This window comes from Bos indicus x Bos taurus, chromosome 27 (genome assembly GCF_003369695.1).
Source record: "Bos indicus x Bos taurus breed Angus x Brahman F1 hybrid chromosome 27, Bos_hybrid_MaternalHap_v2.0, whole genome shotgun sequence".
NCBI lineage: Eukaryota > Metazoa > Chordata > Mammalia > Artiodactyla > Bovidae > Bos > Bos indicus x Bos taurus.
In genome coordinates, this window is record NC_040102.1 from 1520364 (window position 1) to 1546293 (window position 25930).

The following is a 25930-nucleotide window of genomic DNA, read 5'->3' on the forward strand; positions in this document are numbered from 1 at the left end:
AGGGAAAGCTGAGACACCCTCATGCCCGCCCACCAGCCGGGCTGAATCTTCTCCCAGGTTTGTGCCACAATCCCTAAGTTCCACTCTTCAAGGAAACGTGTCTTTTTTTTTTTTTTTTCCTCACAACAAATTGGAAACATGTGATAAATACAGGTGAGCTTCCCAGGCGGTGCTGGTGGTGAAGAATCCACCTGCCAATGCAGGAGACCTAACAGACTCAGGTTCGATCCCTGGGTTGGGAAGATCCGCTGGAGGAGCACACGGCGGCCCGCCCTGGTGCTCTTGCTGGAGAATCCGTGGGCAGAGGAGCCCGGCAGGCTACAGTCCCTGGGGTCGCAAAGTCAGACACGACTGAAGCGACTAAGCATGCACACATGTGCAGTAAATACAGATAAGTAAAAGATAATGACGTTCACCCCTGTTTCCAGCGACTGGGGTCAGTATTCTGGCGCACTTACAGCACTGCTGTTTCTCTTAAACAACATTCACCCTCTATGCATACTTCAATTTTTTTAACAAAAAGTGAAATTCTGCTGTTCATTTTCTTTCTGCTTTTCTGAATACATAGCTTTCATTTTTTACAAAAAGATCATAACATTATGCAGGTTAATGAGGACAGAGGCTAACAGGCTACAGTTAAGATTAAAGTCTGTGTTGAGTCATGACTTTGTTTCTCTAAAGTAAAGCTGAGGCTGCTTAGAACAGCTGGAGGCCCCACTGGCACTGTTGGCTAAGAACCTACTGTGTGCCCCACACTGTCCGGGAGCTTGGGATAAAGCAGCCAGAAGCTGGCTTCCTGACTTGGAGGTCTAGCACACGGAGGTGAGCTGTGCACGTCAGGAATGGAGAATCAGGCCAGGGTGATGGTGCTGGGCACCCAGATCCAGACACGCAGCCCGGCCATGGGGTGGGTGTAAGCTGAAGGGGCACGTCTTTGGGGAGAAGCTAAGGGCGAGGCCTGCAGGTGACGGCAGAGGGACGGGGCCTCCCAGGAGGGGCACTGCCCCGGGGCTGCAACGATCGGCAGGCATCTCAGAGCAGGAGAGCAGAGACGACCCCCCCTACCCTGAAGCCATCCGCTGGGACCATGGCTGTTGTCAGGTACAGGGTGGAGGGCAGGTCTGACAGGTCCCCAAGAGTCACCACTGTGAGTGGCAGGAGGGCAGGTGGGCAGTTTGGCCGGAATGTAGGCAAGGTGGCGGCGTGTGGGCGGGTGGACGGGGTGAGGACAGGTTTCGAGAGTGGAGCACGAGGGTTTGTGATGGAGTGGCCAGGCAGTCCCGTGTCCGCTGGGGTGTGGGTGGCTGGGGGACGGTGGGGGCCGGGCATCCATGCTCCTTCGAGTCCTAGAGTTTCCGGAAGTGTCCACAGGCAGTGAGCCATGCAGTTTATGAACAGGGAGAGGGGCCAGCTGCTGTTTAGGAGAGTGCTTTAATTTGAGGTGGCTTTCTCACCTGGGGTGCCCTGGGAGTGCTCGGGGTGAGCTTGAGGGAGCAATTGCTTCATTTTAAAGCTATATTTTAATCATTATTTTGAAAAGAGAAACAAATTCCCTTTCTCAAGTATGTGTGTGTTAGTTAATCAGTTGTGTCCGACTCTGTGCGACTGTAGCCCACCAGGTTCCTCTGTCCATGGGATTCTCCAGCAAGAATACTGGAGTGGGTGGCCTTTCCCTCCTCCAGAGGATCTTCCCGACCCAGGGATGACACCTGGGTCTCCTGCATTGCAGGCGGATTCTTTATCATCTGAGTCCCTGGGGAAGCTCTTCTTAAGTATGGAAAGATCCTACTCACCCTCACGCGGCAACTTTTCATGGTGTATTGAGAATAAGAGAAGCTTTGAACCAGGGGAGCTAAATCAGTGAGGCCCCAGTATACCCAGGGATCCTCAGATAGACTTGGTGTTGGCGTCAGCTTGCAAGTAGCCAAGGAACTGGGGACAAGGACATTCCCAAGACTAACGTTTTTCTCAGTATTCTTACTCGTGTGGGGACATTCTTAGCAGCTGAAATGAGCATATTCTCCAGAAGAAGTGCCGGGAGGTCCCACACACGACAGCTGCGTTCAGCTGTTCATTCCAAACTGCTGAGCTGCCATCATCTGATCCGCGCCCTGTAGGTGTGGGAGAATGTGCCTGCTCCTTGCCGCCCCGCTGGGAGCCAGCCCCACCTTCTCTTACCCAGTGACATTTGCTCCTATGAATATTTTTTGGCTGCTGCTGCCAGATTCTTGAAGTGCCGAAAAGAAGCTTCGTCCCCTTCGGTACTGTTCGAATTGAAGCTGTAATTGACACGGTTTTACATGCTCATAAGACTTTCTCTTGGGACTCACAGGGTGAGTTCTGTTTCTTCAAAGAATTTTTATGCTGGTGCCGTTTTGGTAAAGGCGCTCAGAACATCACGTATTGTGTTTCAGTCTGACCCCAACGCGCCCCACTCCTTGTAGGGTGACTCCAGGGCTGGCCTCTTCTCGCGCTTTATTTTTAGACTTTGATATTCAAATTCTACTTTGAGTGAAAATTTAAATCCCGTGTCAACACCGCTTTGAGTTTGAGGACATGGGCCCCGATGACCCAGAAGAAATTCATGTCCTGCTTAAATGTTCATCTGTCCCTTTTTTAAAATAGACAAGGGACTTCCCTGGTCGTCCAGTGGCTGAGACCCCATGCTCCGAATGCTGCGAGCCTGGGTTCCATCCCTGGTCAGGAAAATAGATCCCAGGTGCCGCAACTAGGAGTTCGAATGCCACAACCAAAGATCCCACATGCCGCAGCTGAGACCTGGCGCAGCCAAGTGAATAAGTAAATATTCAAGTAAAACAAAATGGACCACGTTGGCCTTCCTGGTGATCCAGTGATTAAGACTTTGTGCTTCCACCGCAGGGGGCACGGCTTTGGTCTCTGACTGCGGAAGTTCCACATGCCACTTGGAGTGACCCCCCTCAAAAAAAAAATAGATAAGGTTTCTCGCCTGGGGTGGCTTTGGGAACACTTCAGATCGAGGCTTTGGGAAGCAAAAGTGCCCCACGACGTTTGAAACAACTGAGACAGAAGGAATGCCCCTCTGTGTGCCCTGGGATGTCATCCAGATAGAAAGGAAGCTTCTCTGCCCCTCATCACTTGTGTGTGGCTTCTGACAGTCTCGAATTAAGACTCTGGGCTTCCCCTGGTGCGGCCTTGGGAGGGAGAGAGAGACTGGAGGCCCCTAGCTGTGGTCAGGCATGCGGGTCTCCAGGTGACCTGTGAACGAAATTTCACGTGGGGCGTGGTCCCCTCTGAACACTCTGTCCTGCATGCCCTGGCCCTGCTGTCTGCCCTTTCGTGCGGTGCCGCCGTGTACGAGGCTTCCTGCAGCCCACCCCTGCACCAGAGCCAACCAATACACATGGGCAGCCCCGCACACCCGTGTGCTTATTTATCATCTGTATACGTTCCACTGTGTCTCATAGGAGGCGAAGCGTTTACAGAGACATGTCCAAGAAGAAATAGATGAGAGTAACCCGAGTTCCGCCCTGCGCTGTGTGCTCCCTTAGGGGGCGTGCCTTCCCGGGGTCCTCTGCATGGAGTCAGCAGGTCTGGGCACTTGTAGGGGCCGTGGGCTTCTGTCCACATCACACGGTCCGTGGAGCCTCTGTACTGGATAGGTGCGTGTGAGTGGGTGCACAGGCCTTCTGCGCACCAGGACCCTGGGTCCCAGGTGCCCTTTCCCTGGCCCGGTCCCTCCTGCTAAGCGGCAAGTGCTGGCGGGTTACTTGACCTGCGTTTGCGCTAATGCGTTAGGGAGCTCTGCCCCGGGTCCTAATTCTGTGAATCAACCGAGGAAGAGCTCAGACTCCAGCAGGAGACGCTGTTGTCCAGGTGGGCTTGGCATCTGGGGCCGGACTGGAACCTCGAAGGGGTGGGCCAGGGTTCCTCCGAATGTTCTGAAATATGCTCTCCTTTTGTTGGTAAAGAATCTACCTGCAGTGCAGGAGACCCAGGTTCAATCGCTGGGTTGGGAAGATCCCCTGGAAAAGGAAATGGCAACCCACTCCAGTATCCTTGCTTGGTAAATCTCATGGACAGAGGAGCCTGGTGGGCTGCAGTCCACGGGGGTCGCAAAGAGTCAGGCACGACTGGGCGACTAACACTTATTTACTGTTGGAGACACTGTGTATTTTTTGGTCAAAGAAACTATTTTCAGCCCCAGGTGGAATAGAACATGCAATAAAATTAAAGGACTTCTGAAGAACCGGTTCGTCTCTGGGTCACTGGATGCTTGAAGCATCTAAATGTGACATTTGAGTAAATGTTCTCCGTGTTTTTGTCACTGTGCGTGTGATGCGCACGCTTGGAGAGGCGGCAGAAGGCAGAAAGCTGCGGATTTCAGGATTTTGTGTGTGTTTACCCAGCTTCTTAGAGACTCTGCTTTCTCTTTGTATTAATAGGGTAACAGGACTCTTTTGCCTGGCACTTAAGACTTGTATACAAAATAGCTGATGAAAAATGACCAGCAGAGTGTGTATATGCTAAGTTGCTTCAGTCGTGTCCAACTCTTTGTGACCCCATGGACTGTAGCCACCAGGTTCCTCTGTCCATGGGATTCTTTAGGCAAGAATACTGGAGTGGGTTGCCATGCCTTCCTCTAGGGGATCTTCCCGACCCAGAGGTTGAACCTGTGTCTCTGGTGTCTCCTGCATTGGCAGGTGGGTTCTTTACCACTGGCGCCACCTGGGAATCCCAACCAGCAGAGAGTCTGCATTTAGTTTAAGTCCTCCCCTCCTCTCAACTCTGACGTTTCTGGGGGAAGCTGGTGGGAAGACAGTGCAGATCCAGAAAACAAGCTTCAACTTGTGTGAGATAGACGTGGGGTGAGGAGCCCCTCCCCGATAAACTGGGGTCTGTGGTGCCCGGGTCACTGTCCTTCCTGGGGCTGAGCACATGTTCCCGTGATTCTTCGGACCCCAAGGCCTCGGGCAGGTCCAGTTCAGGCACCCTGGTTACACCCGCCAGTGGGTGCTTGGGGTCTGCACAGGGGCCCCCTGGTGGGGAGGGAGTAGGGGTGATTCTCCCAGAGGCTGAGGCCATTGGAGCTGCCCCATGACAAGACAAAACCACGGACGTAGCAGGTAGGAAAACAGAACCAGAGGGAACACAGGCTCCTCCTCGAGGGTGAAACTCGGGGTTTTAGGAAGGGCCAGTACATATTTTTCCCTGCAAAGCCAAGGCATAGTGTGTGTAATTAATACCTCATTCCGAGGACAAGCTGGCATTGTTCTTAAACAAATTGCTCAAGGACGAGGGATCCAGGTCACCCGAGCCGCTTTCGAGGAAGGCTGTTCTTGCATCCGGGGCCGAGCAGGGCAGTCCCAGGGCACCATCAGGACTGCGTCTGGCTTTTCCCCCAGGGCCGACTTTGACGACACCGCAACCTACTCGGCGGTGGCCACAAACGTGCATGGGCAGGTGTCCACCAATGCGGCAGTGGTGGTGAGAAGTGAGTGTGCCCTCGGGGTGGGTGGGGGCTGCTCCCGCCTTCTCTCCCCTTTCTCCACCCGCCGTGACCGCCCGGCTGTCTTGCAGGGTTCCGGGGTGACGAGGAGCCGTTCCATTCGGTGGGGCTCCCGATTGGATGTAAGTTGATTATTTTCCTGTTTGTGCAGAAAAATGTGTCCAAATATTTTCTAAGCATCAGATGTTTTCTAAAACCATGTTCCAAAAGGCCCTTTCTCCCGGCTGGTGTCCGTGTGCTGACGGTTGCTGCAGGGACTCGGGGCTCAGGGTGCTACGACTTGATGGGAGCCGCACGTCTTGGGGCTGGTGCAGGGTTTAGACCCCTTATTCTTACACGGTGCTCAGAGCACACACACCCTGCACACTCTGATTCTCCAGAGTCCAGATGTGACTCCACGCTGGTTTTCTGGTTCTTCAGAGGTGGCTGAGTCCACGCAGGCATTGTAATGAACATCACACATGGGCTTGAACATCAGACTCTTCCTTCCCCCGGTGCTTGAGGGCTGGAGGTCCCAGGTCGAGGTGCCCACCACCGAGTGGGTGAGGGATGCTGCATCCTCTCTGAGAGGAGAGAGGGCTCTGGTCTTGTCCTCTTCTTATGAGGGCATGGATCCTGTCCCAGGCCCCACCCTCATGACCTGATCACCCACAGACCCCCAATATCGTCACACAGGAGCTCCCCCACATGAGACCTGGGGGACACAGACGTTCCGTCCACGGCTGTCTGTTAGAGGCAGAGGGCACAGGGGTGGGGGGGGACCCGCTCTACCTGCTGGCCTGGCCATGACTGTGCCCGCTGCTCTGTGCAGTGCCCCTGTCGTCCGTGATCCCGTACACGCACTTTGACGTCCAGTTCATTGAGAAATTCGGAGTCACCTTCCGGCGGGAGGGCGAGACCCTGACTCTCAAGTGCACACTGCTGGTGACGCCGGACCTGAAGCGCGTGCAGCCCAGAGCCGAGTGGTACCGAGACGGTGAGTGGCCGTGGGCTCTTCCTGGGTCTCTCGGGTGGACGTGAGCTCCGAACCTGCCGCTGACGTGGTGCTGTCTCTGCCTCCATGACAGCTGTAGGGGGCAGAGCGGGCGAGCCTGGGCGGAGCCTGGGCCTGCCGTGACCTTGACCTTCCCTGGAATGCGGTTCATGGGCCTGGAAGAGATGAGACATCAGAGCTGTTCTCGGTCCACAGAGAGGGTCTGGTGTGATTAGGGGGAGAGAGCGAGGCGTCTGTTTCCGTATGTTTTTCCTCGGCTACAACAGTTGTGAACAGTCACCAGAGCTGACTGTGTGTCCGACTCTTCTGAGGTTGATGGCCCAGTTCATTTCATCAGGAATTTTGGAGTGACTGTGCTCAGCCCCTTATGGGTGGATAGCTGAGGCAAGGAACCACTGACCTCCCCTCCCTGCCTCTGGGAGCCAGCAGGATAGGGAGTGGGACCCAGGAAGCCTGGCCCAAGTCTCCACGGCCCCAGGGCCCTGCCCCATGCTGCCGCCAGCACGGGCTGCCCTGTGCAGCTGTGTGTGAGTGTGTGTGTGTATGTGAGTTTGCATATATGTATGTGCAAACTCGTGTGTGTGTGTATGTGTGTGACTATGTTTGAGCTCCTGTGTATGTGTGTATGTGCAAGCTCACACATGTGTGTGTATGTGTGTGACTATATGTGAGCTCTTATGTGCGTGTGTGAGCTCCCATGTGTGTATGTGTGTGTGTGTGTGTGTGTGTATGAGCAGAGTGTGTGACTATGTGTGAACTCATGTGTGTGAGTGAGCTCCCGTGTATGTCTGTGTGTGAGAGAGCTCCTGTGTGCATGCGTGTGTGTTAGCAGAGTGTGTGACTATGTGAGAGCTCTTGTGTGCATGTGTGTGTATGAGCAGACTGCAGGAGGAACCTTCTTCACCTCTGGCGGCTGCTTGTTTCCTACGGATTCGGTCACAGAGCCTCCTGCTTTTATCTGTCCAGGACCTAACGCAATGGGAAATACCACAAAGGATCCTATGCCATTCCTGTCTGTAAGGTAGTTTATAACCCTGGGGAAATACACAAGATGGTAAATCGAGGTATCTGTGAAATATAAGGAGTACCCCAGAAGAGCCTGTGACAACTTGCCAGATGCCTGGTACTGGCCCCTGGTGCTGTCAAATGTAGCCAGGAAACCAGGCTCGCGGTGATGACGGAGAGCTTGATGGAAAAAAGCTGCTGACAGACAATGCAGCCCTGGGGGGGTGGGGCGCAGAGGAGCTGCCGCTGACCTTGTGGCCACTGCGAGGGTGCTTTAGGTTTGAGGGCGTTGACAGTGGTGATCTTGGTTCGAAAAGGACAGTGTGTCTTATCTTCACTGCCCAGGAGGGCAAGGGGTGGGGAGAGACATGCTTTGTGGTGGCAGAGGAGATTAATCTATGCTTTGTAGTTCTGAGTTAGGATTTAAGGTCTCATGTAAATCCTAAGGTTCTAATTTACCCTTTCTGGAGAGAAGTGACAGGGACGTGAGGAGGGGTCTCCTGATATTTCCAGAGGATGTTGGCCTGGATGCTAGAAGGTGTTCCCGTGCCTAGGTCTTAAGTTCCGGGATCCCCAGACCATGTGGTGTCACAGTCTTGGCTGATTAGGGCGGAGCAGGCAGGCCCGCTCTGCACTTTCTGGTTGTGGACGTTACGGAGTCAGTGGATGAAAAATAATAGCTAATTTCTCATTATTTTATCCTGTGTCTCCTTGATGCCCAGTGTCGATTTTTTTTTTATCATTTATATTTCTTCTCCTGAAATTCACCTTTTTAGTTCTGTACCCTTTAGGCTGTGGTTTGTTGGCACGTTATTATTACTGTCTAAGGAACACTATGAGGGCCTCGTGGTACGTTTCCAAGGCTCAGGAGGGCCGTGTGGGACCGTCCCGCCTTCCACACGCTGCGAGCCGCCCTCTACTCCGCCCTGGGCGGGGCCCCGCGCACCGCTCGTCCTGCCGTGCGCGCTGTCTTCCGCTCGCCCTGTAGTGCGCGCTGTCCTCCCCTCGCCCTGCCGTGCGCGCTGTCTTCCGCTCGCCCTGCAGTGCGCGCTGTCCTCCGCTCGCCCTGCAGTGCGCGCTGTCCTCCCCTCGCCCTGCCGTGCGCGCTGTCCTCCCCTCGCCCTGCCGTGCGCGCTGTCCTCCACACGTCCTGGTATGCACACTGTCCTCTGGATGCACCTGGGCCCTGCGTGTCCCTGAGGCCCGTCTCCTTGCCCGTCTTGCAGACGTGCTGCTGAAGGAGTCCAAGTGGACCAAGATGTTCTTCGGAGAAGGCCAGGCCTCGCTGTCCTTCAGCCACCTTAACAAGGATGACGAGGGGCTCTACACCCTGAGGATCGTGTCCAGAGGGGGATCACCGACCACAGCGCCTTCCTGTTTGTCCGAGGTGCGTGGGCTCCCGGGGGTGGGGACCAGCGTGATACTCGGTGTGAGTGGCGCTGGGGCGGAGGCAGGGCTCGCTGCCTGGGTGACGACAAGCCACTGGAATCCAGGGGATAAGTCCTGGGGTGAGCACCTGCGGTTCAGGGGCCACGCCCGGCCGGGGTCTTGGGGGGAGGCCGGTTCCAGGCACCTCCCTCCTTCCCCTCTGCCACCCTTGAGGTTTGTGACAGCTGAGGATGGTCGCAGGAAGAACCAGCCTCAGCACAGGGCAGCCGCATCCTGGAGTGTTCACACAGGACACACTTGTGTTGTCTCCTTTCATCCTCTCCTTTCAGCTCGCGGGACGGCCTCACCCACCCAGGTGTGGAAGGCGGGACAGAGCTCAGGACACCGCAGGCACAGTGGGCGAGGCTGTGTATAAGAGCATTTACCTTTAGACACAAGTGTAACATATGCATTTATATATCATATACACATGCCTATCCTTATAGGCTTATAGGTATACATTCATGTATGCATGAAGTACAGGTCATATATACATATTTTATATACATTTACATGTAAAATGGATAAAGGGATATACAAAATGGATAAAATTGTATATATAATGTACACATATATGTATACATACATATATATGTATTAATATATATATACACACATATATTCATATACCATATGTAATCTAAACTTAGTAACAGTTTTGTAAGGAATGTTCTTCCGTTTTGTGTGGCAGGCAGAGGCCTGGGCCCTTCTCCAGGGAGGGGGCCCTGGGTGTCTAAGCTGGGGAGGGTCCCCTGGGCTGTGATGGGGGCCTTGCTCCCCCCGCCGAGCCCTCACCCTGCATGGCCTCTGGGCGCACAGGGACCTCAGGCACAGAGCCCCACCTGGCCAAGGCACAACTGACCACCCTCACCCAGGACACCAACATGGTCTATTCTGGGTGGCCGGTGGCCACTGTCCTAACCCGGTCCCCCACTCCCTGTGGCCCTGGACGCTGAGCCCCCACCCCCCATCCTGTGCTCCTGTCTCCTGCACCTTTATGCCCACTCGGGCTCCCCTCCCGCTGTGGCCCTGGACGCTCAGCCCCCACCCCCCATCCTGTGCTCCTGTCTCCTGCACCTTTATGCCCACTCGGGCTCCCCTCCCGCCATGGCCCTGGACGCTCAGCCCCCACCCCCCCATCCTGTGCTCCTGTCTCCTGCTGCGCCTTTATGCCCACTCGGGCTCCAGGTTCTGGGGGCCTGGAGTGACCCTCTCCTTACATTATGTTTCCAAACCAGATCAGTTAGATCCATGCATGAAGGAAGGGCTGTACCATCAGCGAATATTTTAGCTTAAAAAAAAATGCAAAACAAGTACAGACACCCACCTTCCCCACCCCCTCAAGACAATGAGGCTGGGGTTTCAGACACTTCCACAGAGTTTTGCCATGTTTATGAGGATGCCATTAAAATGTCCTTTGCACTCTCTGGGCAGACCTTCTAGCAAGATGTTTCACCTCATCAACGTGAGATACATACACTGGAGTTGCAATTTCTAGCTTATGCAGCACTGCCAGCAGAAAGAAAACGACGCGCGTGCGGTGGGGGCAGGGCTGGGGGCTTAACTGTTCTGATGACTCTCTGAGGAGTTTGAATGTGAGAGAGAATATTTGGTTTAGTGTCAAGAAATCCTTAGATTTCAATGTGCTGAGGGGACAGAACAAGAAACTGTATACACCTGGCACTGATGGGAGGTCCAGTGGCCACAGGTCCCAAGTAACTATGCACGCCACACCAGGAGATTAAATGCTCAGTGTATTAATACTTCTGAACAGCTCTGTTGGCCTTCACAGCTGCAGTAATTAACATTTGGAAACAAACGCAATTGCACTCTGGTCGTAAACGGCTGAGGAAGGGACACGTGGGTACAGACTCAAATGTGGTCACAACTCACAGGAAAAAATATAAGTCTTCAGATCTTGTGAGGACTCTGAAACACACGAGTGTTAAGGTACTGTGTCTCCAGTGTGCAAAATGCCTCCTGATAACAGTAATATTTCATCGGTCAGTTTTTGACATCCCGACATTATGTGACAACAGGCCATCAGGAGAAGGCGAACTTCAACTTTGGAGTCAGTTATGGAAAATCAGACTGAATGTGTGATAGAGGACAGAACGTTTTGAGTTTAAAAGTCACACATACGGGCACCTCTCTGGTTACCAGCGGTCACAGTTGAGTCATCTGGGCCTCAGGGTTAAGCTGGGGAGAGGAGTGAGCAGGGGGGCCTCTAGGTTTGAGGGGCTGTCAGAGCTTCAGCTGCCCCCAGGCCCTGGCCACGTTCCTCTCCCCTCCCCCCAGAGGCCGACCCTCTGGTCCCTGTCCCCTCCCCTCCCCCCAGATGCTGATCCCTGGTCCCTGTCCTCTCCCTCTGAGACGCTGACCCTGGTCCCTGTCCCCTCCCCCCCCAGATGCTGACCCCTGGCCACTGTCCTCTCCCCCCCAGATGCTGACCCCTGGCCACTGTCCTCTCCCCTCCAGATGCTGACCCCCTGGTCCCTGTCCCACCCCCAGACGCTGACCCCCTGGTCCCTGTCCCACCCCCAGACGCTGACCCCCTGGTCCCTGTCCCCTCCCCCCAGATGCTGACCCCTGGCCACTGTCCTCTCCCCTCCCCCCCCCCAGACGCTGACCCCCTGGTGTCCCTGTCACACCCCCAGACACTGACCCCCCTGGCCACTGACCCCTCCCCCCAGATGCTGACCCCTGGCCCCTGTCCCTCCCCCCCGAGATCCCTGGCCACTGTCCTCTCCCCCCCAGACTCTGACCCCTGGTCCCTGTCCCCTTCTCCCCTAGATGCTGACCCCTGGTCCCTGTCCCCTCCCCCCAGACGCTGACCCCTGGCCCCTGGCCCCTCCCCCCAGATGCTGACCCCTGGCCACTGTCCTCTGACCCCCCAGACACTGACCATTGGCCACTGTCCTCTTCCCTCCCCACAGACGCTGACCCCCTGGTCACCGGGGCCCCGGGTGCACCCATGGACGTGCATTGCCACGACGCGAACCGGGACTACGTCATCGTGACCTGGAAGCCCCCCAATACAACCAAGGAGAGCCCCGTCATTGGCTACTTCATCGATCGGTGAGTGTCCTGCTCCTCCGGGGCCAGATCGTGCCCGAGGCGAGTCTCCTCCTGGACAGCGGGCATGGGTATCTTTCTCATCTGAAGGGTGTGATGGCCTCTGTGGGTGTAGGTGCTTCACGATGCGGTTGCTTATGGCTCCTGGCTGGGTGGTTGGAAAGCATCGCCTCCTTGGCAGGGCCTGGTGAGCCCTTGATTCCTCTGGGTGCTGAAGGGGCTCCGTGTGCCTGACCAACACTAATCCCAGCCTGCCCCAGGCCATTTGGAGCCACCTCAGGCTCTGCTCAGGTCCAGCCGGGGACGCCGAAGGTCCAGCTGGAGGTCCCTGCTCAGCCCTGTCTCTTCCTCTGGGGCTAGAGCCCAGCACGGTACGTGTAGACATGGATGCCAGCTCATTCACACCCGAAGGCCCATCTTCTTTTTGGTTAAATAGTATTTTCTTCTTGTTTCCAAGTAGAAAATATTGATGTTATAATGCACAAAATATTGGGATTTGTCTTTGAGTAATAACGTGATGGTAGGTCATCTCTGATGCGAAAGGAGTTTTAACTTTCTTGTTCCTTTACCTGGAATGGAGTTCTGATCCTGGGAGGGAGACCAAGGGGAGCTGTGAAATTACTGGAAATGCAATTTATCATCCATTCTCATCAGTTCAGTTCAGTTGCTCAGTCGTGTCTGACTCTTTGCGACCCCATGAATCGCAGCACGCCAGGCCTCCCTGTCCATCACCAACTCCTGGAGTTCACTCAGACTCACGTCCATCGAGTCAGTGATGCCATCCAGCCATCTCATCCCCTGTCGTCCCCTTCTCCTCCTGCCCCCAATCCCTGCCAGCATCAGAGTCTTTTCCAATGAGTCAACTCTTCGCATGAGGTGGCCAAAGTACTGGAGTTTCAGCTTTAGCATCATTCCTTCCAAAGAAATCCCAGGGCTGATCTCCTTCAGAATGGACTGGTTGGATCTCCTTGAGTCCAAGGGACTCTCAAGAGTCTTCTCCAACACCACAGTTCAAAAGCATCAATTCTTCGGCGTTCAGCCTTCTTCACAGTCCAACTCTCACATCCATACATGACCACAGGAAAAACCATAGCCTTGACTAGATGAACCTTTGTTGGCAAAGTAATGTCTCTGCTTTTGAATATGCTATCTAGGTTGGTCATAACTTTCCTTCCAAGGAGTAAGCGTCTTTTAATTTCATGGCTGCAGTCACCATCTGTAGTGATTTTGGAGCCCAAAAAAATAAAGTCTGACACTGTTTCCCCATCTATTTCCCGTGAAGTGATGGGACCAGATGCCATGATCTTAGTTTTCTGAATGTTGAGCTTTAAGCCAACTTTTTCACTCTCCACTTTCACTTTCATCAAGAGGCTTTTGAGTTCCTCTTCACTTTCTGCCATAAGGGTGGTGTCATCTGCATATCTGAGGTTATTGATATTTCTCCCGGCTATCTTGATTCCAGCTTGTGTTTCTTCCAGTCCAGCGTTTCTCATGATGTACTCTGCATATAAGTTAAATAAACAGGGTGACAATATACAGCCTTGACGTATTCCTTTTCCTATTTGGAACCAGTCTGTTGTTCCATGTCCAGTTCTAACTATTGCTTCCTGACCTGCATACAAATTTCTTAAGAGGCAGATCAGGTGGTCTGGTATTCCCATCTCTTTCAGAATTTTCCACGGTTTATTGTGATCCACACAGTCAAAGGCTTTGGCATAGTCAATAAAGCAGAAATAGATGTCCTTCTGGAACTCTCTTGGTTTTTCCATGATCCAGTGGATGTTGGCAATTTGATCTCTGGTTCCTCTGCCTTTTCTAAAACCAGCTTGAACATCAGGAAGTTCATGGTTCACGTATTGCTGAAGCCTGGCTTGGAGGATTTTGAGCATTACTTTACTAGCCTGTGAGATGACTGCAATTGTGTGGTAGTTTGAGCATTCTTTGGCATTGCCCTTCTTAGGGATTGGAATGAAAACTGACCTTTTCCAGTTCTGTAGCCACTGCTGAGTTTTCCAAATTTGCTGACATATGGAGTGCAGCACTTTCACAGCATCATCTTTCAGGATTTGAAAGAGCTCAACTGGAATTCCATCACCTCCACTAGCTTTGTTCGTAGTGATGCTTTCTAAGGCCCACTTGACTTCACATTCCAGGATGTCTGGCTCTAGGTGAGTGATCACACCATCGTGATTATCTGGGTCGTGGAGATCTTTTTTGTACAGTTCTTCTGTGCATTCTTGCCACCTCTTCTTAATATCTTCTGCTTCTGTTAGGTCCATACCATTTCTGTCCTTTATTGAGCCCATCTTTGCATGAAATGTCCCCTTGGTATCTCTAATTTTCTTGAAGAGATCTCTAGTCTTTCCCATTCTGTTGTTTTCCTCTATTTCTTTGCATTGATTGCTGCAGAAGGCTTTCTTATCTCTTCTTGCTATTCTTTGGAACTCTGCATTCAGATGCTTATATATTTCCTTTTCTTTGCTTTTTGCTTCCCTTCTTGGATGAAATTACAGTCAAAGATCATGAGTTCAGAAGTAAGAGAGAAGGGTATAAGCTATTTGGTTATAAGAGGATGGTTCTGGGTAGGAATTTAAGGTTTTGTATGTGATAAATGCATTGGCATAGGGGGTTATTTCAGAAAAGAACAAGCAGCTCTTTTTTTTTTTCGCTTAATATTGGTTAAGTTCTCTTCCTCATCCAACACGTATGTTTTGGTCCTTGTGTCTTGGTTCCATCCTTTGACTTGTTTTCTACATGAAAGCAAAATGGATACAGGCATGCCAGGTCTTTATCCACATAATACACACCCTAGAGCAAAAGAGATTGTCACTAGTTAGTCAGGCCATGGGGTTTCGAAGAGTCGGACACGGCTGAGCAACTTCACTTTCACTTTTTACTTGCCTGCATTGGAGAAGGAAATGGCAACCCACTCCAGTTTTCTTGCCTGGAGAATCCCAGGGATGGGGGAGCCTGGTGGGCTGCCATCTCTGGGGTCGCACAGAGTCGGACACGACTGAAGCGACTTAGCAGCAGCAGCGGCATCAAACAAAGCTATGTGTTTAGGTAAAACATGCACCATCAGGGCGATAATTTGATGCTATGCTAGGGTCAGACTTGCATTGTTCAGGGTTTACGTTGGATTAATAACAGAAACCAAAACAAATTGGGAGATGCTCTCCCACTGTAACCGTTATACGTGTGTATAATGAATGCTGCTGTTGTTATTCAGTTGCCAAGTCATGTCTGGCTCTCTGCGACCCCATGAACTCCAGCACACCAGCCTTCCCTGTCCTTCACCATCTCCCTAAGTTTGCTCAAACTCATGTGCCTTGAGCCAGTGATGCCATCCAACCGTCTCATCCTCTGTCGTCCCCTTCTCTTCCTGCCCTCAATCTTTCCCAGCACCAAGGTCTTTTCCAGTGAATCGGTTCTTCACATCAAGTGGCCAAAGTATTGAAGCTTCAGCTTCAGCGTCAGTCCTTCCCATGAATGTTCAGGGTTGATTTCCTTTAGGATTGACGAGTCTGATCTCCTTGCATACACGTATTAGACTGCTGCAGTTGTTACTCTCTGCTCTTTTTTGTGCTCTGAAGATGCGAGGTGGGAACCGACAACTGGATACAGTGCAATGACGCCCCCGTGAAGATCTGTAAATACCCCGTGACTGGGCTCTTTGAGGGAAGGTCTTACATATTCCGCGTGCGGGCTGTCAACAGCGCGGGGATCAGCCGGCCTTCCAGAGTCTCCGAGGCCGTGGCTGCCCTCGACCCTGTTGACCTCAGAAGGTTACAAGGTAGGTCCTTTGGAGTTCAAGGTCCGGCAGGTTTGTGTGGCTTGTTCTTTCTCTTTCCCCCAACTTGGCTCTGAGCCTTGAGTGAATCCTCAGGGCTGAGCGCGGCAAGACTGTGGCCCAGGGGCTTCGGGCAACCCTCGAGGTCACGTTAGGAGTGTGGACACCAGACTGACGTTTACACTTCGGAAGGCAGGTTTTTCATCGTCCTAAGGCTCTTCACTGAAATCATTAAACTGGTTCAGAATTAGACTTTTCTTTATCCACTGGTTCTGTCAGTTCGGTGCATAATGAGAGCTGGAAGGCGTTGAAGCCAAGCCCCTCTCTTTCTAAATTTTAATTTCATGTGACTCAGATTCCTCAGCAAGATTGTGTCCTTAATGATGCTCTTTAATGACATTTGAAGTGGTCACTGCATTGTCCTGAGCTGCGTGGTCTCTTGAATCCAGTACAAAGAGCTGAGAAACACTGGCTGTCCTTAAGCCCACTTCCAAAACACCAACTCAGACCACCTCAGCGTAGTGCAGATGCTGTCATCGTAATGCAGAGGCTTTCTGGATTCAGATTCAGCACCGACCTTTCTCTCTGCAGCCGTTCACTTGGAGGGAGAGAAAGACATCGTGATCTACCAGGAGGAACTTGAAGGTGAGGCGCTTGGCACCACTTCCTTTTGGCTGTTTTTGCTCGAGGGGTTTAGGGCTGTGATTAGAGAGTGGAGGGTATGCTCTTCACATGTAAAAATAAAGCCTTTGGGCCCAGCTTAAGGTCATTGAATCAGGAAGATGAGCAGGCAGAGGGTAGGGCTGAAAGAGGAGGTCAGCAGAGTCCTGGCTTCATGTGGGTCATTCCAGCATCTGCAGGGGCCATGGAGCAGTGACCAGCCCAGCCTGAGCCCTGATTCCTGGCCAAGGAGGCAGTCCTTTACCCAGGACTACATGCATGAACAGTATTCCATTTTTTTTTCTTTTAAATCACAAATTTTATTTCTAGCATTGTAACTAAGAGGGACTAGTTTTCCCATCAGATAACGTCCCTGTGATTTGAAAGTTTGCATTTCCCTTTGTATACTGGGTTTTCTGAACACTTCTGGATATTTCTCCCTGCTGTAGCAAGATCGATTCACTGAGGAGGAGAATCCTGCACTGTTAACCGGGATCCAAACATTTTGATTGCAGTTATGATTACCATCCACAGAGGACAATGAATGAAAATTTAAACATGCAAAAACTAGCTTAATTTGGAGCTTCTGTCCAGGGAGATGTACTTCTGAGCTCTTTTTAAAAACAGCCCAGGTTCTTTCCCTGGAGAGCTGCAGAGTCAGAAAGTCAGAGGTTGATTTTCATATTTGCTCCTCAATCTGCTCCCCAAACACTGTATCTTCTACCCTGTAAAAATTTTCCTTTAGTGTCTCAAAACAAACATGTGTCTCTCAGAGGAACTCTTTGACGAATTTTGGTTAATCCCATGGTAATATTAACATCTCCATTAAAACCTCTGCTTCCAGAAAAATGCAGAAACTGAGAAGCAAGCCCAACAAATAAATAACAAAAGAAAATAGTTTAGGAGAGGCTGAGAAAATGACCCCCTGTACAACTGAGAGGGGTTTCCCTGGTGGCTCAGTGGTAGAGAATCTGCCTGCCAGTGGGGTCGCAGAGTCGGACACGACATGACAGTAAAGCACCACCATCAAACAACTGATGAAAACATAGGTGTTTCAATGAATAAAAATGACCCTGATGACATTAGAACAGGTGTTTCGTAGGACACCAGCCTGTACAAAATACGCGTTTTTGACCTGAGAGGGGAAAAAGAAGCTCTTTTTCTTCTAAAGGTAGCAGTGAAGGGAGGAGTATCTCAGTTACCCTGAGTGGACACATCAGAGTTCAAATACGGTAAAAATAACTGAAAATGAAGGGTTGTAACTTGTTATATAAAGTGAAAGTGAAAGTCACTCAGTCGTGTCCAACTCTTTGCAATTCCATGGACCATACAGTCCATGGGATTCTCCAATATTCTAATACTGGAGTGGTAGCCTTTCCCTTCTCCAGGGGATCTTCCCAATCCAGGGATCCAACCCAGGTCTCCCGCATTGCAGGCGGATTCTTTACCAGCTGAGGCACCAAGGAATCCCCATGTAAGTTGCTACATAGATGCTGAATATCCAGGACGGAATCTGCACTGTGTAAAGGTCACTGTGAAAAGCGTGTGTGTGTGTGTGAAGTAATATTTCCTGACACACTTTCCAAGGCAGGACTGTGCCCCTCTGGGCAGAACAGCTATCTCTTGAAACATAGATATGGGTGTTCTTGGGTTGAAACAGCCAGTGATTCACTAAGCACCAAATGAAGAGATGACCCATTTCCAAAGACTTGCTTTTCCAGCTGATTCCAAGGGAGTGTGTCTTACAGACACAGTAGGTCTTCTTTCTAGGTCTTCTAAAGTTACAGAAAACACCTTTCATGTTTTGTCTCCTGTTTCCTCGTAAGAAGGCAGCGTTTCATACCAACTGGAGGGCTGAGGCTCAGACGCTCAGAGAATTGCTGGAGTCGGTTTGTTGATACGGCCTGGAGTTCAACCTCACGGGCCTCAGTTGCTATGTGAGGCTTTGCCTGTGGGGCACAGGCAGTGTCCATGGTCTAGAACAAACCAAATCTGAAACAAAGACCTGTGTACTTACACAGGGATCGGAGAGTTCATTTGCTTACCTTTCTCGTTTTAAACAACGACTACCTCTTCCAATCTATAAGTCTTTGGCGAGAGAAAGAAACGCCATGATGTTTTCAAGGAAACCATTTCTGGGTTCAAAATGGGCTATGAGGAATTTCTTCCTTTCCTACCCGTATCTCTTTTCTTCATCTAAGCTGAACTTTCTTGGCATTGCTCTTACTAGAAAAGTGCTGGCAAATGCCATTTGTTTTAATGAAAAAAAAAAGTTATTTTTGTTGGCTAACAAAGTGCTCTTCTGTTAGTTCAGGGTATTTTTTATGTTTATTGTTTTGCTAATTTTTTTCTAATCATTTTAATGTTGGTTAATGTCTTCCTGCAAACATTTAAATTAATATCTATGCTCTTCTCTCAATATCATCTAGCTTTTGCAACCTTTCTTGAGTGGTTCCCTGGAAGAATAGATACTTCATTCTTAGAAAGACGAGAAGAGGCTCTTGGAGAAATAATGAGATTGTTTCCATCCTGCTAATTATACATCCAAGCATTCACTGCACTGTCCCGGGCCAGGTCATCTGTAGCCAACTCACTGAGCTCATCCTTTTCTCTGAATGCTGCAGACTCATTTACAGTCGTTCATTCCTGAATCCTGTCTTCTTGGCTGTTCTAAAACTTCCCAATAAACTTTATGTTTCACTGACAGCTGAGAGTCTCCTGGGCGGGCTGTGGAGGCTGGGGCTTCCTTGAGTCTACAGAACAGAAAACCAGAGTTGAAGTTGGGAGACCCAGGCTGGGCCACTGGCGGGCTGTGTGATCCCAGGAAGGTGCTGCGTTTTCCTGCATCCCTTCCTGGGCCGCCTTTGCACGTCACGTGTCTGCTTTCACCGGTGCTCACGTGGCTCCTCAGAACAGCCCGCGAACAGGCCGTGATGCTGAGGCGGGGCTGCGGGTGGTGCTCACCACCATCACCACTGTGAGCACATCCCCTTTTCTGTTTTGCCTCCATCTGCTTCTCTCTCTCTGAGGCGCCTCTCCACAGTCAGAGGGTCAGTAACAGACCTCAGCTTCTGTCCATGGTCCCCGCCTTGGCTTCTGGGGCCATGTAGAGACCCTCCTCTTCTGCTGGGCTCAGGGGCTCAGGCTGGAGCCAGGGGTCTGGATGACAAAGTATGCTGCCCCGATCGGGGGTTCCCAGCTGACAGGGAGGGTTCTTCCTTCTTGCCTGGGCTCAGATCGAGTGCTTCTCACTGCAGTTTGCTCTGGGCCCTCAGGTCTGACCGTGCGGGAGAGGCCAGTCTGCACTGTCTTCCATGCTCCCACTGCTGCGTCATCTGCGTGGCTTCCATCCATCCTGCGGTTTGTCCCTGTGTTGTCAAGTGCCTCTGAGACAAGCTGGGACTCAGTTTGGAAGCGAGGTTGCATTGCTGGGTTCGGGTGATCCGAGCCCTCCCTCTGTCTGGGTCTCTCTGGGTGAGGATGCGGCAGGTGGGCCCGGGGGCCCTGCTCTGCCTGCATACTTGGCATCTTTCTGGATACACTCTGGTTCCTTGTCTGAAACCCAGCCCACTTGCCAGATGCTGCTGGGTGAAACCAGGTTGTGCTTCAGTGTCCTGTAAAATGTGATGAGCTCGGTCTCAGGCCTCTTGATGAAACAAACCCAGGCTTGTGTGTGCTGTTTCCATGCAGCCGGGCAGCTCCTCGCCAGCGGCAGAGTCCGGAGGGAGCAACTGGATACTGAGCAGGGTTCTGAGATGTCCCCGGGGATGTCTGAACCTCTTTAATCATGTGCTAATCTAATCAGAAGCTCGTAATATTTTGTATCGCAGTGACTGGGACTGTGGGTCTGGAGAGCCTCCACTCCTTACGAGAAGGTCTCACGTCCAAACATAACACCGCTGACATGTAACGTTTTATTAGAGAGAGACATGTGGCAGAACAGAGGTGGCAGGCTACTCTGATGCAATGTTCTGTTATGGCTGCTTGCTAGTGGATATCACGTGGGAATGTCAAGTATACAGACCTGGAAGGCAGTGCCTGTGGTGTGGGCCAGACCTACCTGGGGAGGTGGGGGGAAACCACGTGCTTTGCTAGTTGATGTGTAGTCTCAGTGCTTTGAGGGCGTCATGAAAGGAAACCAGCAGGAGGCCCCCACTCCCTGCTGCAGAGCACGGTTGCTCATACCTTCTCTCCATAGACTCCCCCTCCCAGTTAGAGCTGCATGTCTGGTTAAATGCCCTATTTCTTGGGCTTCTCAGGTGGTGCTAATGGTAAAGAACCTACCTGCCAATGCAGGAGACATAAGAGACACAGTTTCGATCCCTGGGTTGGGAAGATCCCCTGGAGGAGGGCATGGCAACCAGTATTCTCCAGTATTCTTGCCTGGAGAATCCCATAGACAGAGGAGCCTGGTGGGCTGCAGTCCACGGGTTACAAAGAGTTGGACTTGACTGAGCGACTGAGCACACATGCACGCCCTGTTTCTTCTGGGTGAACCCTCCCCTCCCACGTCCAGTTGAAATTCTGGATGAGCTTTGGATTAGATTCTATTCTTACAAACTGGCTTATACTGGGAACAAAAGTACTTGGATGATCTTCACCCGTTCATTACACTTTGGCTCTGGAGAAACAGTTCTTGCCATTTACTGACTTTCCCAAAATAGAAATGGAGCAAAAGCTGACACTGACACTGGAGTCCTTCAGGGCCTGTGAAGCAGCTGAGGGGCCTGCTCTGGGATGTGCCGGGGGAGTGGGGCGCCTGCTCCAGGATGGGCTGGGGGAGTGGGGCGCCTGCTCCGGGATGGGCCGGGGGAGTGGGGCGCCTGCTCCGGGATGGGCCGGGGTAGCGGGGGATGGGCTTCGGCCAGCGCTCATGGTGTGGATTCCTCCTCCAGGTGAAGTCCAGATCCCAGGACCTCCCACCAACGTTCATGCCTCGGAAACCAGCAGGACATACGTGGTCCTCAGCTGGGACCCCCCCGAGCCCCGGGGCAAGGAGCCGCTGATGTACTTCATTGAGAAGGTACACACTGGCCGGGTTTCCAGGAGCAGCGAGTCTGTCGGGTCTGCCCAGGCGCTGGGTCGTGGGTTCTCAGGGTGGGCAGCTCTCGGATCGATCATCTCAGAGACTCCACGCGGTTTTCCATCGTGAAGCTGCAGGCAGTGGCTGAGCCGGCAATGCCTGAGCAGTGCTGTGGTGGACGTGGCCTCAGGAACGTGGCGGGCTTGGGCTGTGCAGTCTTCGTGCGGGCCAGTCGGCCCCTGGGTCCCGCTACACATGACGGCCTTCTGCTGGGGGAGCCTGCAGTGTGCTTCCTGCTGGAACATTCTAGGCCCCAGGTTCTGAGGATTTGGGACATAGGGGGACAGCGGCCCCTGCTCTCAGTTTGCTCATAAGCTGAGTAACTACTCAGTGGTGGCGACTGTGTTGAGCAATTCACAGTTCAGATGGTGAACGATTACACAGAGTCATTGCTTTTAGGTCTGGACGCACACAAAGAAAGTGTGTACACAGTAAATGTACACCCCCACCTAAACTCCGAACACGTGTCCTTACTACATGCCACGTGCCCTCCCTCCTGCTTTGCTCAGCCGATCACACGAAAATGCAGCTTGTGACCCACTCGTGCAAATCGCTGACCTGTGACTGGGTCGTGGGCTGTTGAAAAACCCGTGTAGCCACCTGATCCTGTAACTGTGGTTTCATGATACTGACTTTATATGACAATATAACATACAATCCAGTACACATAACATACAGGTAGAGTCTGTAACCCTGACACGAGCAAATGTCCCACCCAGTAATGACGTGAAATACAAGGTGAAGAGAAGCAGGGTGAGTATGAACAGTTTTCAGAAGTTTTCGTTACACCAGAAGGTATAACGACCCTCAGCTTTCCCCGCTTATCTGCAGGACTTTCTTGTGTTGCAGAGTCGTGTTAACCTCTTTCTTCTGAGTCTAACTTAAAGTTCTTGCCTCATGAAAACCCCAGATGAAGGGCTGGCAGAGGAGGAAAGGTGTTTTCTCTCCCCCTCTTCAGGGATATTTCCTTATCGACTTACCCAGAGCTGGAAAGGTCAACTTTCAGCAAACATATTTAAAAATCTTAAAAATTTTTTAATTATATTAAACTGAAATATAGTTTCTGTATCGTATCATGTTCTTTTTGGAAAGGAAGGCACATCTCCAGAGGAGGGAAAATTACATTAGGCATGCAATCCTGGTTTTTAAAGTAATTATCACTGATAAAAATCAAATACATTATAAAAAAATTGGAAAATACATCAGATCAGATCAGATCAGTCGCTCAGTTGTGTCCTACTCTTTGTGACCCCATGAATCGCAGCACGCCAGGCCTCCCTGTCCATAACCAACTCCCGGAGTTCACTCAGACTCACGTCCATTGAGTCAGTGATGCCATCCAGCCATCTCATCCCCTGTCGTCCCCTTCTCCTCCTGCCCCCAATCCCTGCCAGCATCAGAGTCTTTTCCAATGAGTCAACTCTTCGCATGAGGTGGCCAAAGTACTGGAGTTTCAGCTTTAGCATCATTCCTTCCAAAGAAATCCCAGGGCTGATCTCCTTCACAATGGACTGGTTGGATCTCCTTGCAGTCCAAGGGACTCTCAAGAGTCTTCTCCAACACCACAGTTCAAAAGCATCAATTCTTCTGCGTTCAGCCTTCTTCACAGTCCAACTCTCACATCCATACATGACCACAGGAAAAACCATAGCCTTGACTAGATGAATCTTTGTTGGCAAAGTAATGTCTCTGCTTTTGAATATGCTATCTAGGTTGGTCATAACTTTCCTTCCAAGGAGTAAGCGTCTTTTAATTTCATGGCTGCAGTCACCATCTGCAGTGATTTTGGAGCCCACAAAAATAAAGTCTGACACTGTTTCCACTCTTTCCCCATCTATTTCCCATGAAGTGGTGGGACCGGATGCCATGATCTTCGTTTCCTGAATGCTGAGCTTTAAGCCAACTTTTTCACTCTCCACTTTCACTTTCATCAAGAGGCTTTTGAGTTCCTCTTCACTTTCTGCCATAAGGGTGGTGTCATCTGCATATCTGAGGTTATTGATATTTCTCCCGGCTATCTTGATTCCAGCTTGTGTTTCTTCCAGTCCAGCGTTTCTCATGATGTACTCTGCATATAAGTTAAATAAGCAGGGTGACAATATACAGCCTTGACGAACTCCTTTTCCTATTTGGAACCAGTCTGTTGTTCCAAATACATAGATGATATATAGGACAAAAAGAAAATCACCAACAATTTGATCATGTGAAATAGTCATTGTTAACATGGCACATGTCCTTTCCTCTATAGGTGTTTGTACCTTGGTATCGAGCCCATAGATATGGGCTTCCCAGGTGGCACTAGTGGTAAAGAATTTGTCTGCCAGTGCAGGAGACATAAGAGACTCGGGTTCAAACCTTGTGTCAGGAAGATCCCCTGAAGGAGGGCATGGCAACCCATTGCAATATTCTTGCCTGGAGAATCCCATGGACAGAGGAGCCTGGCGGGCTACAGTCCATGGGGTGGCACAGAGTCAGATGCGATTGAAGCGACTTAGCACATACATGCACACATATTGTAGATGTGGTTGGCATGCTGCATTACATTTAACAAAATGATACACTTTTTCTCACCCCAATGAAGGTCTTTATACAATGACTGAAGTGGCCACATTTAATACATACGTGTCATTTGGAATCATAATGTACCTACGCTATTGCGTTATTTAGGGAGGTGTCACTTTGTGACGACTATAGCAGCTGGGAAACAGTGAAAATTTTAAACTCAAGTGTGAGAAGTTATGATGGAATTTTCTGCATCTACTCCTCGGTTAGCTCTGTTTACAGTTCATTTCACCTTTACTAGAGCTACAACCTATGTATTGATTCCCTGAAGTTTTCCATTACTTATTGGCTTTCACATAAAAATTTTCATTGTTAACATATGCAGCTTTGGGTAGTTTCTCACCCCCTTCTCCAGATTGGCTTCCTTTTCCTAAAATTCAGAACAGGGGTGTTGATGGACTCAGAGGAGCCATTGGCTGTGGTCTCCCACTGTGTAATCTGGGAGCCAGAGCCGAGCGCCCCCTGGGATGCGGGTTCAGGGACTGTGGCTTCCATCGGGCCCTTATCTTCTCAGTCCATGGTGGGGAGCGGCAGCTGGCAGCGGGTGAATGCCCAGACGGCTGTGAGGTCCCCCAGATACGCCGTCTTCGACCTCGCCGAGGGGAAGCCATACGTGTTCCGAGTGTTGTCAGCAAACAAGCACGGCCTGAGTGACCCGTCGGAAATCACTGCCCCCATCCAGGCCCAGGACACCATTGGTGAGCAGTCCCTGCACATGACCCGTGTGTGAGACGGGCCCTGGGCAATGTCACGAGGGACAGCAAATGTCGACAAAGACATTAATGTCACCTGTGGGTTAAAATTCAAGTTGTCTTAAAGTTTCATTGTGCTGGAGTTGGCGATCTCTCTGCCTTGTTTTGGTCAACATTTCTCCCAAATTCCATCTTCTTTTTATGAAGCCAATAAATGGGTTAGAAATATTTTAAAACAACAATACAACCCTACATGCACTAGGGTTCTGGTCCGTGTGGCTTGCGATTCTGTCTCTGAAGATGTCTAGTATGGGTTAGAGGGATTCTGACTTGCACCAGGGGAGAGATCCAGGGCTGCATCATTGTTTGATTTGAGGCCCTTGCTGAGTCTCTCCAATCTGCTGGAAACGTGTCCTGTTTCTTAAATGGCTAGCTTTACACCCCAGTTAAGAAAGCACGTGTGTCACTGGAGGAGCACGCTGGAGGGTCTAGACCAGGGCTGGTGGGGGTGGGAGACTCTGTGATGGGGCTTCTTTCTTGGGGAGCCAGGCTGGCACTTTGGGACAGAGTATGAGGACTGCCTGGTGCCTCCTGGGCCCCCTTCTCTGCTCTGTGCTCGTTGTCCAAACCTCACTGAAGCCCCCGGCCCTGTAGACGAGGGGACTGTGGGCCCCCGGTGTGGCCCCTGGCCCTGATGCCGCTGGGCCTGTGCGCCTGTCTCTGCAGTGGTACCCTCGGCGCCTGGCCGCGTCCTCGCGTCCCGGAACACCAGGACCTCGGTGGTCGTGCAGTGGGACCGGCCGAAGCATGAGGAGGACTTGCTGGGCTACTACGTGGACTGCTCTGTGGCCGGCTCCAATGTCTGGGAGCCCTGCAACCACAAGCCCATCGGCTACAACAGGTGTGGCCACCCGGCACCCCCCGCCCCTGCCCCCGAGTGAGCAGGAGGGGCCCAGCCCGGGACCAGGGCCCTCGGCTCGGGCTGGGGGGACGCTGCGGGCATCCATTCTGGGCCCCCGTCAGAGTCTAGCTTCCTCCAGCCCTCCATCTGGGACCCACCAATGGTGACGGGAACTAATGAACTACAACTGCAGATGAGAATGGATGGATGTTAGGCGTTCATGAGACACTCAAAAGAGTAAACTTCCTTCCA

General features: G+C 51.5%; 1 protein-coding gene across 1 annotated transcript in view; it reads left to right on the top strand.

Moving 5' to 3' along the window:
• The window catches only part of MYOM2 (myomesin 2), a 64299-nt gene that overhangs the window by 12406 nt on the left and 25963 nt on the right, over positions 1-25930 (top strand). The window contains 11 exon segments of the mRNA XM_027529939.1: positions 5385-5473; positions 5560-5610; positions 6300-6464; positions 8714-8839; positions 8842-8874; positions 11852-11993; positions 15584-15783; positions 16372-16425; positions 21336-21463; positions 24600-24783; positions 25504-25678. Of these exon segments, the coding sequence (XP_027385740.1) occupies positions 5385-5473; positions 5560-5610; positions 6300-6464; positions 8714-8839; positions 8842-8874; positions 11852-11993; positions 15584-15783; positions 16372-16425; positions 21336-21463; positions 24600-24783; positions 25504-25678 (1347 nt within the window).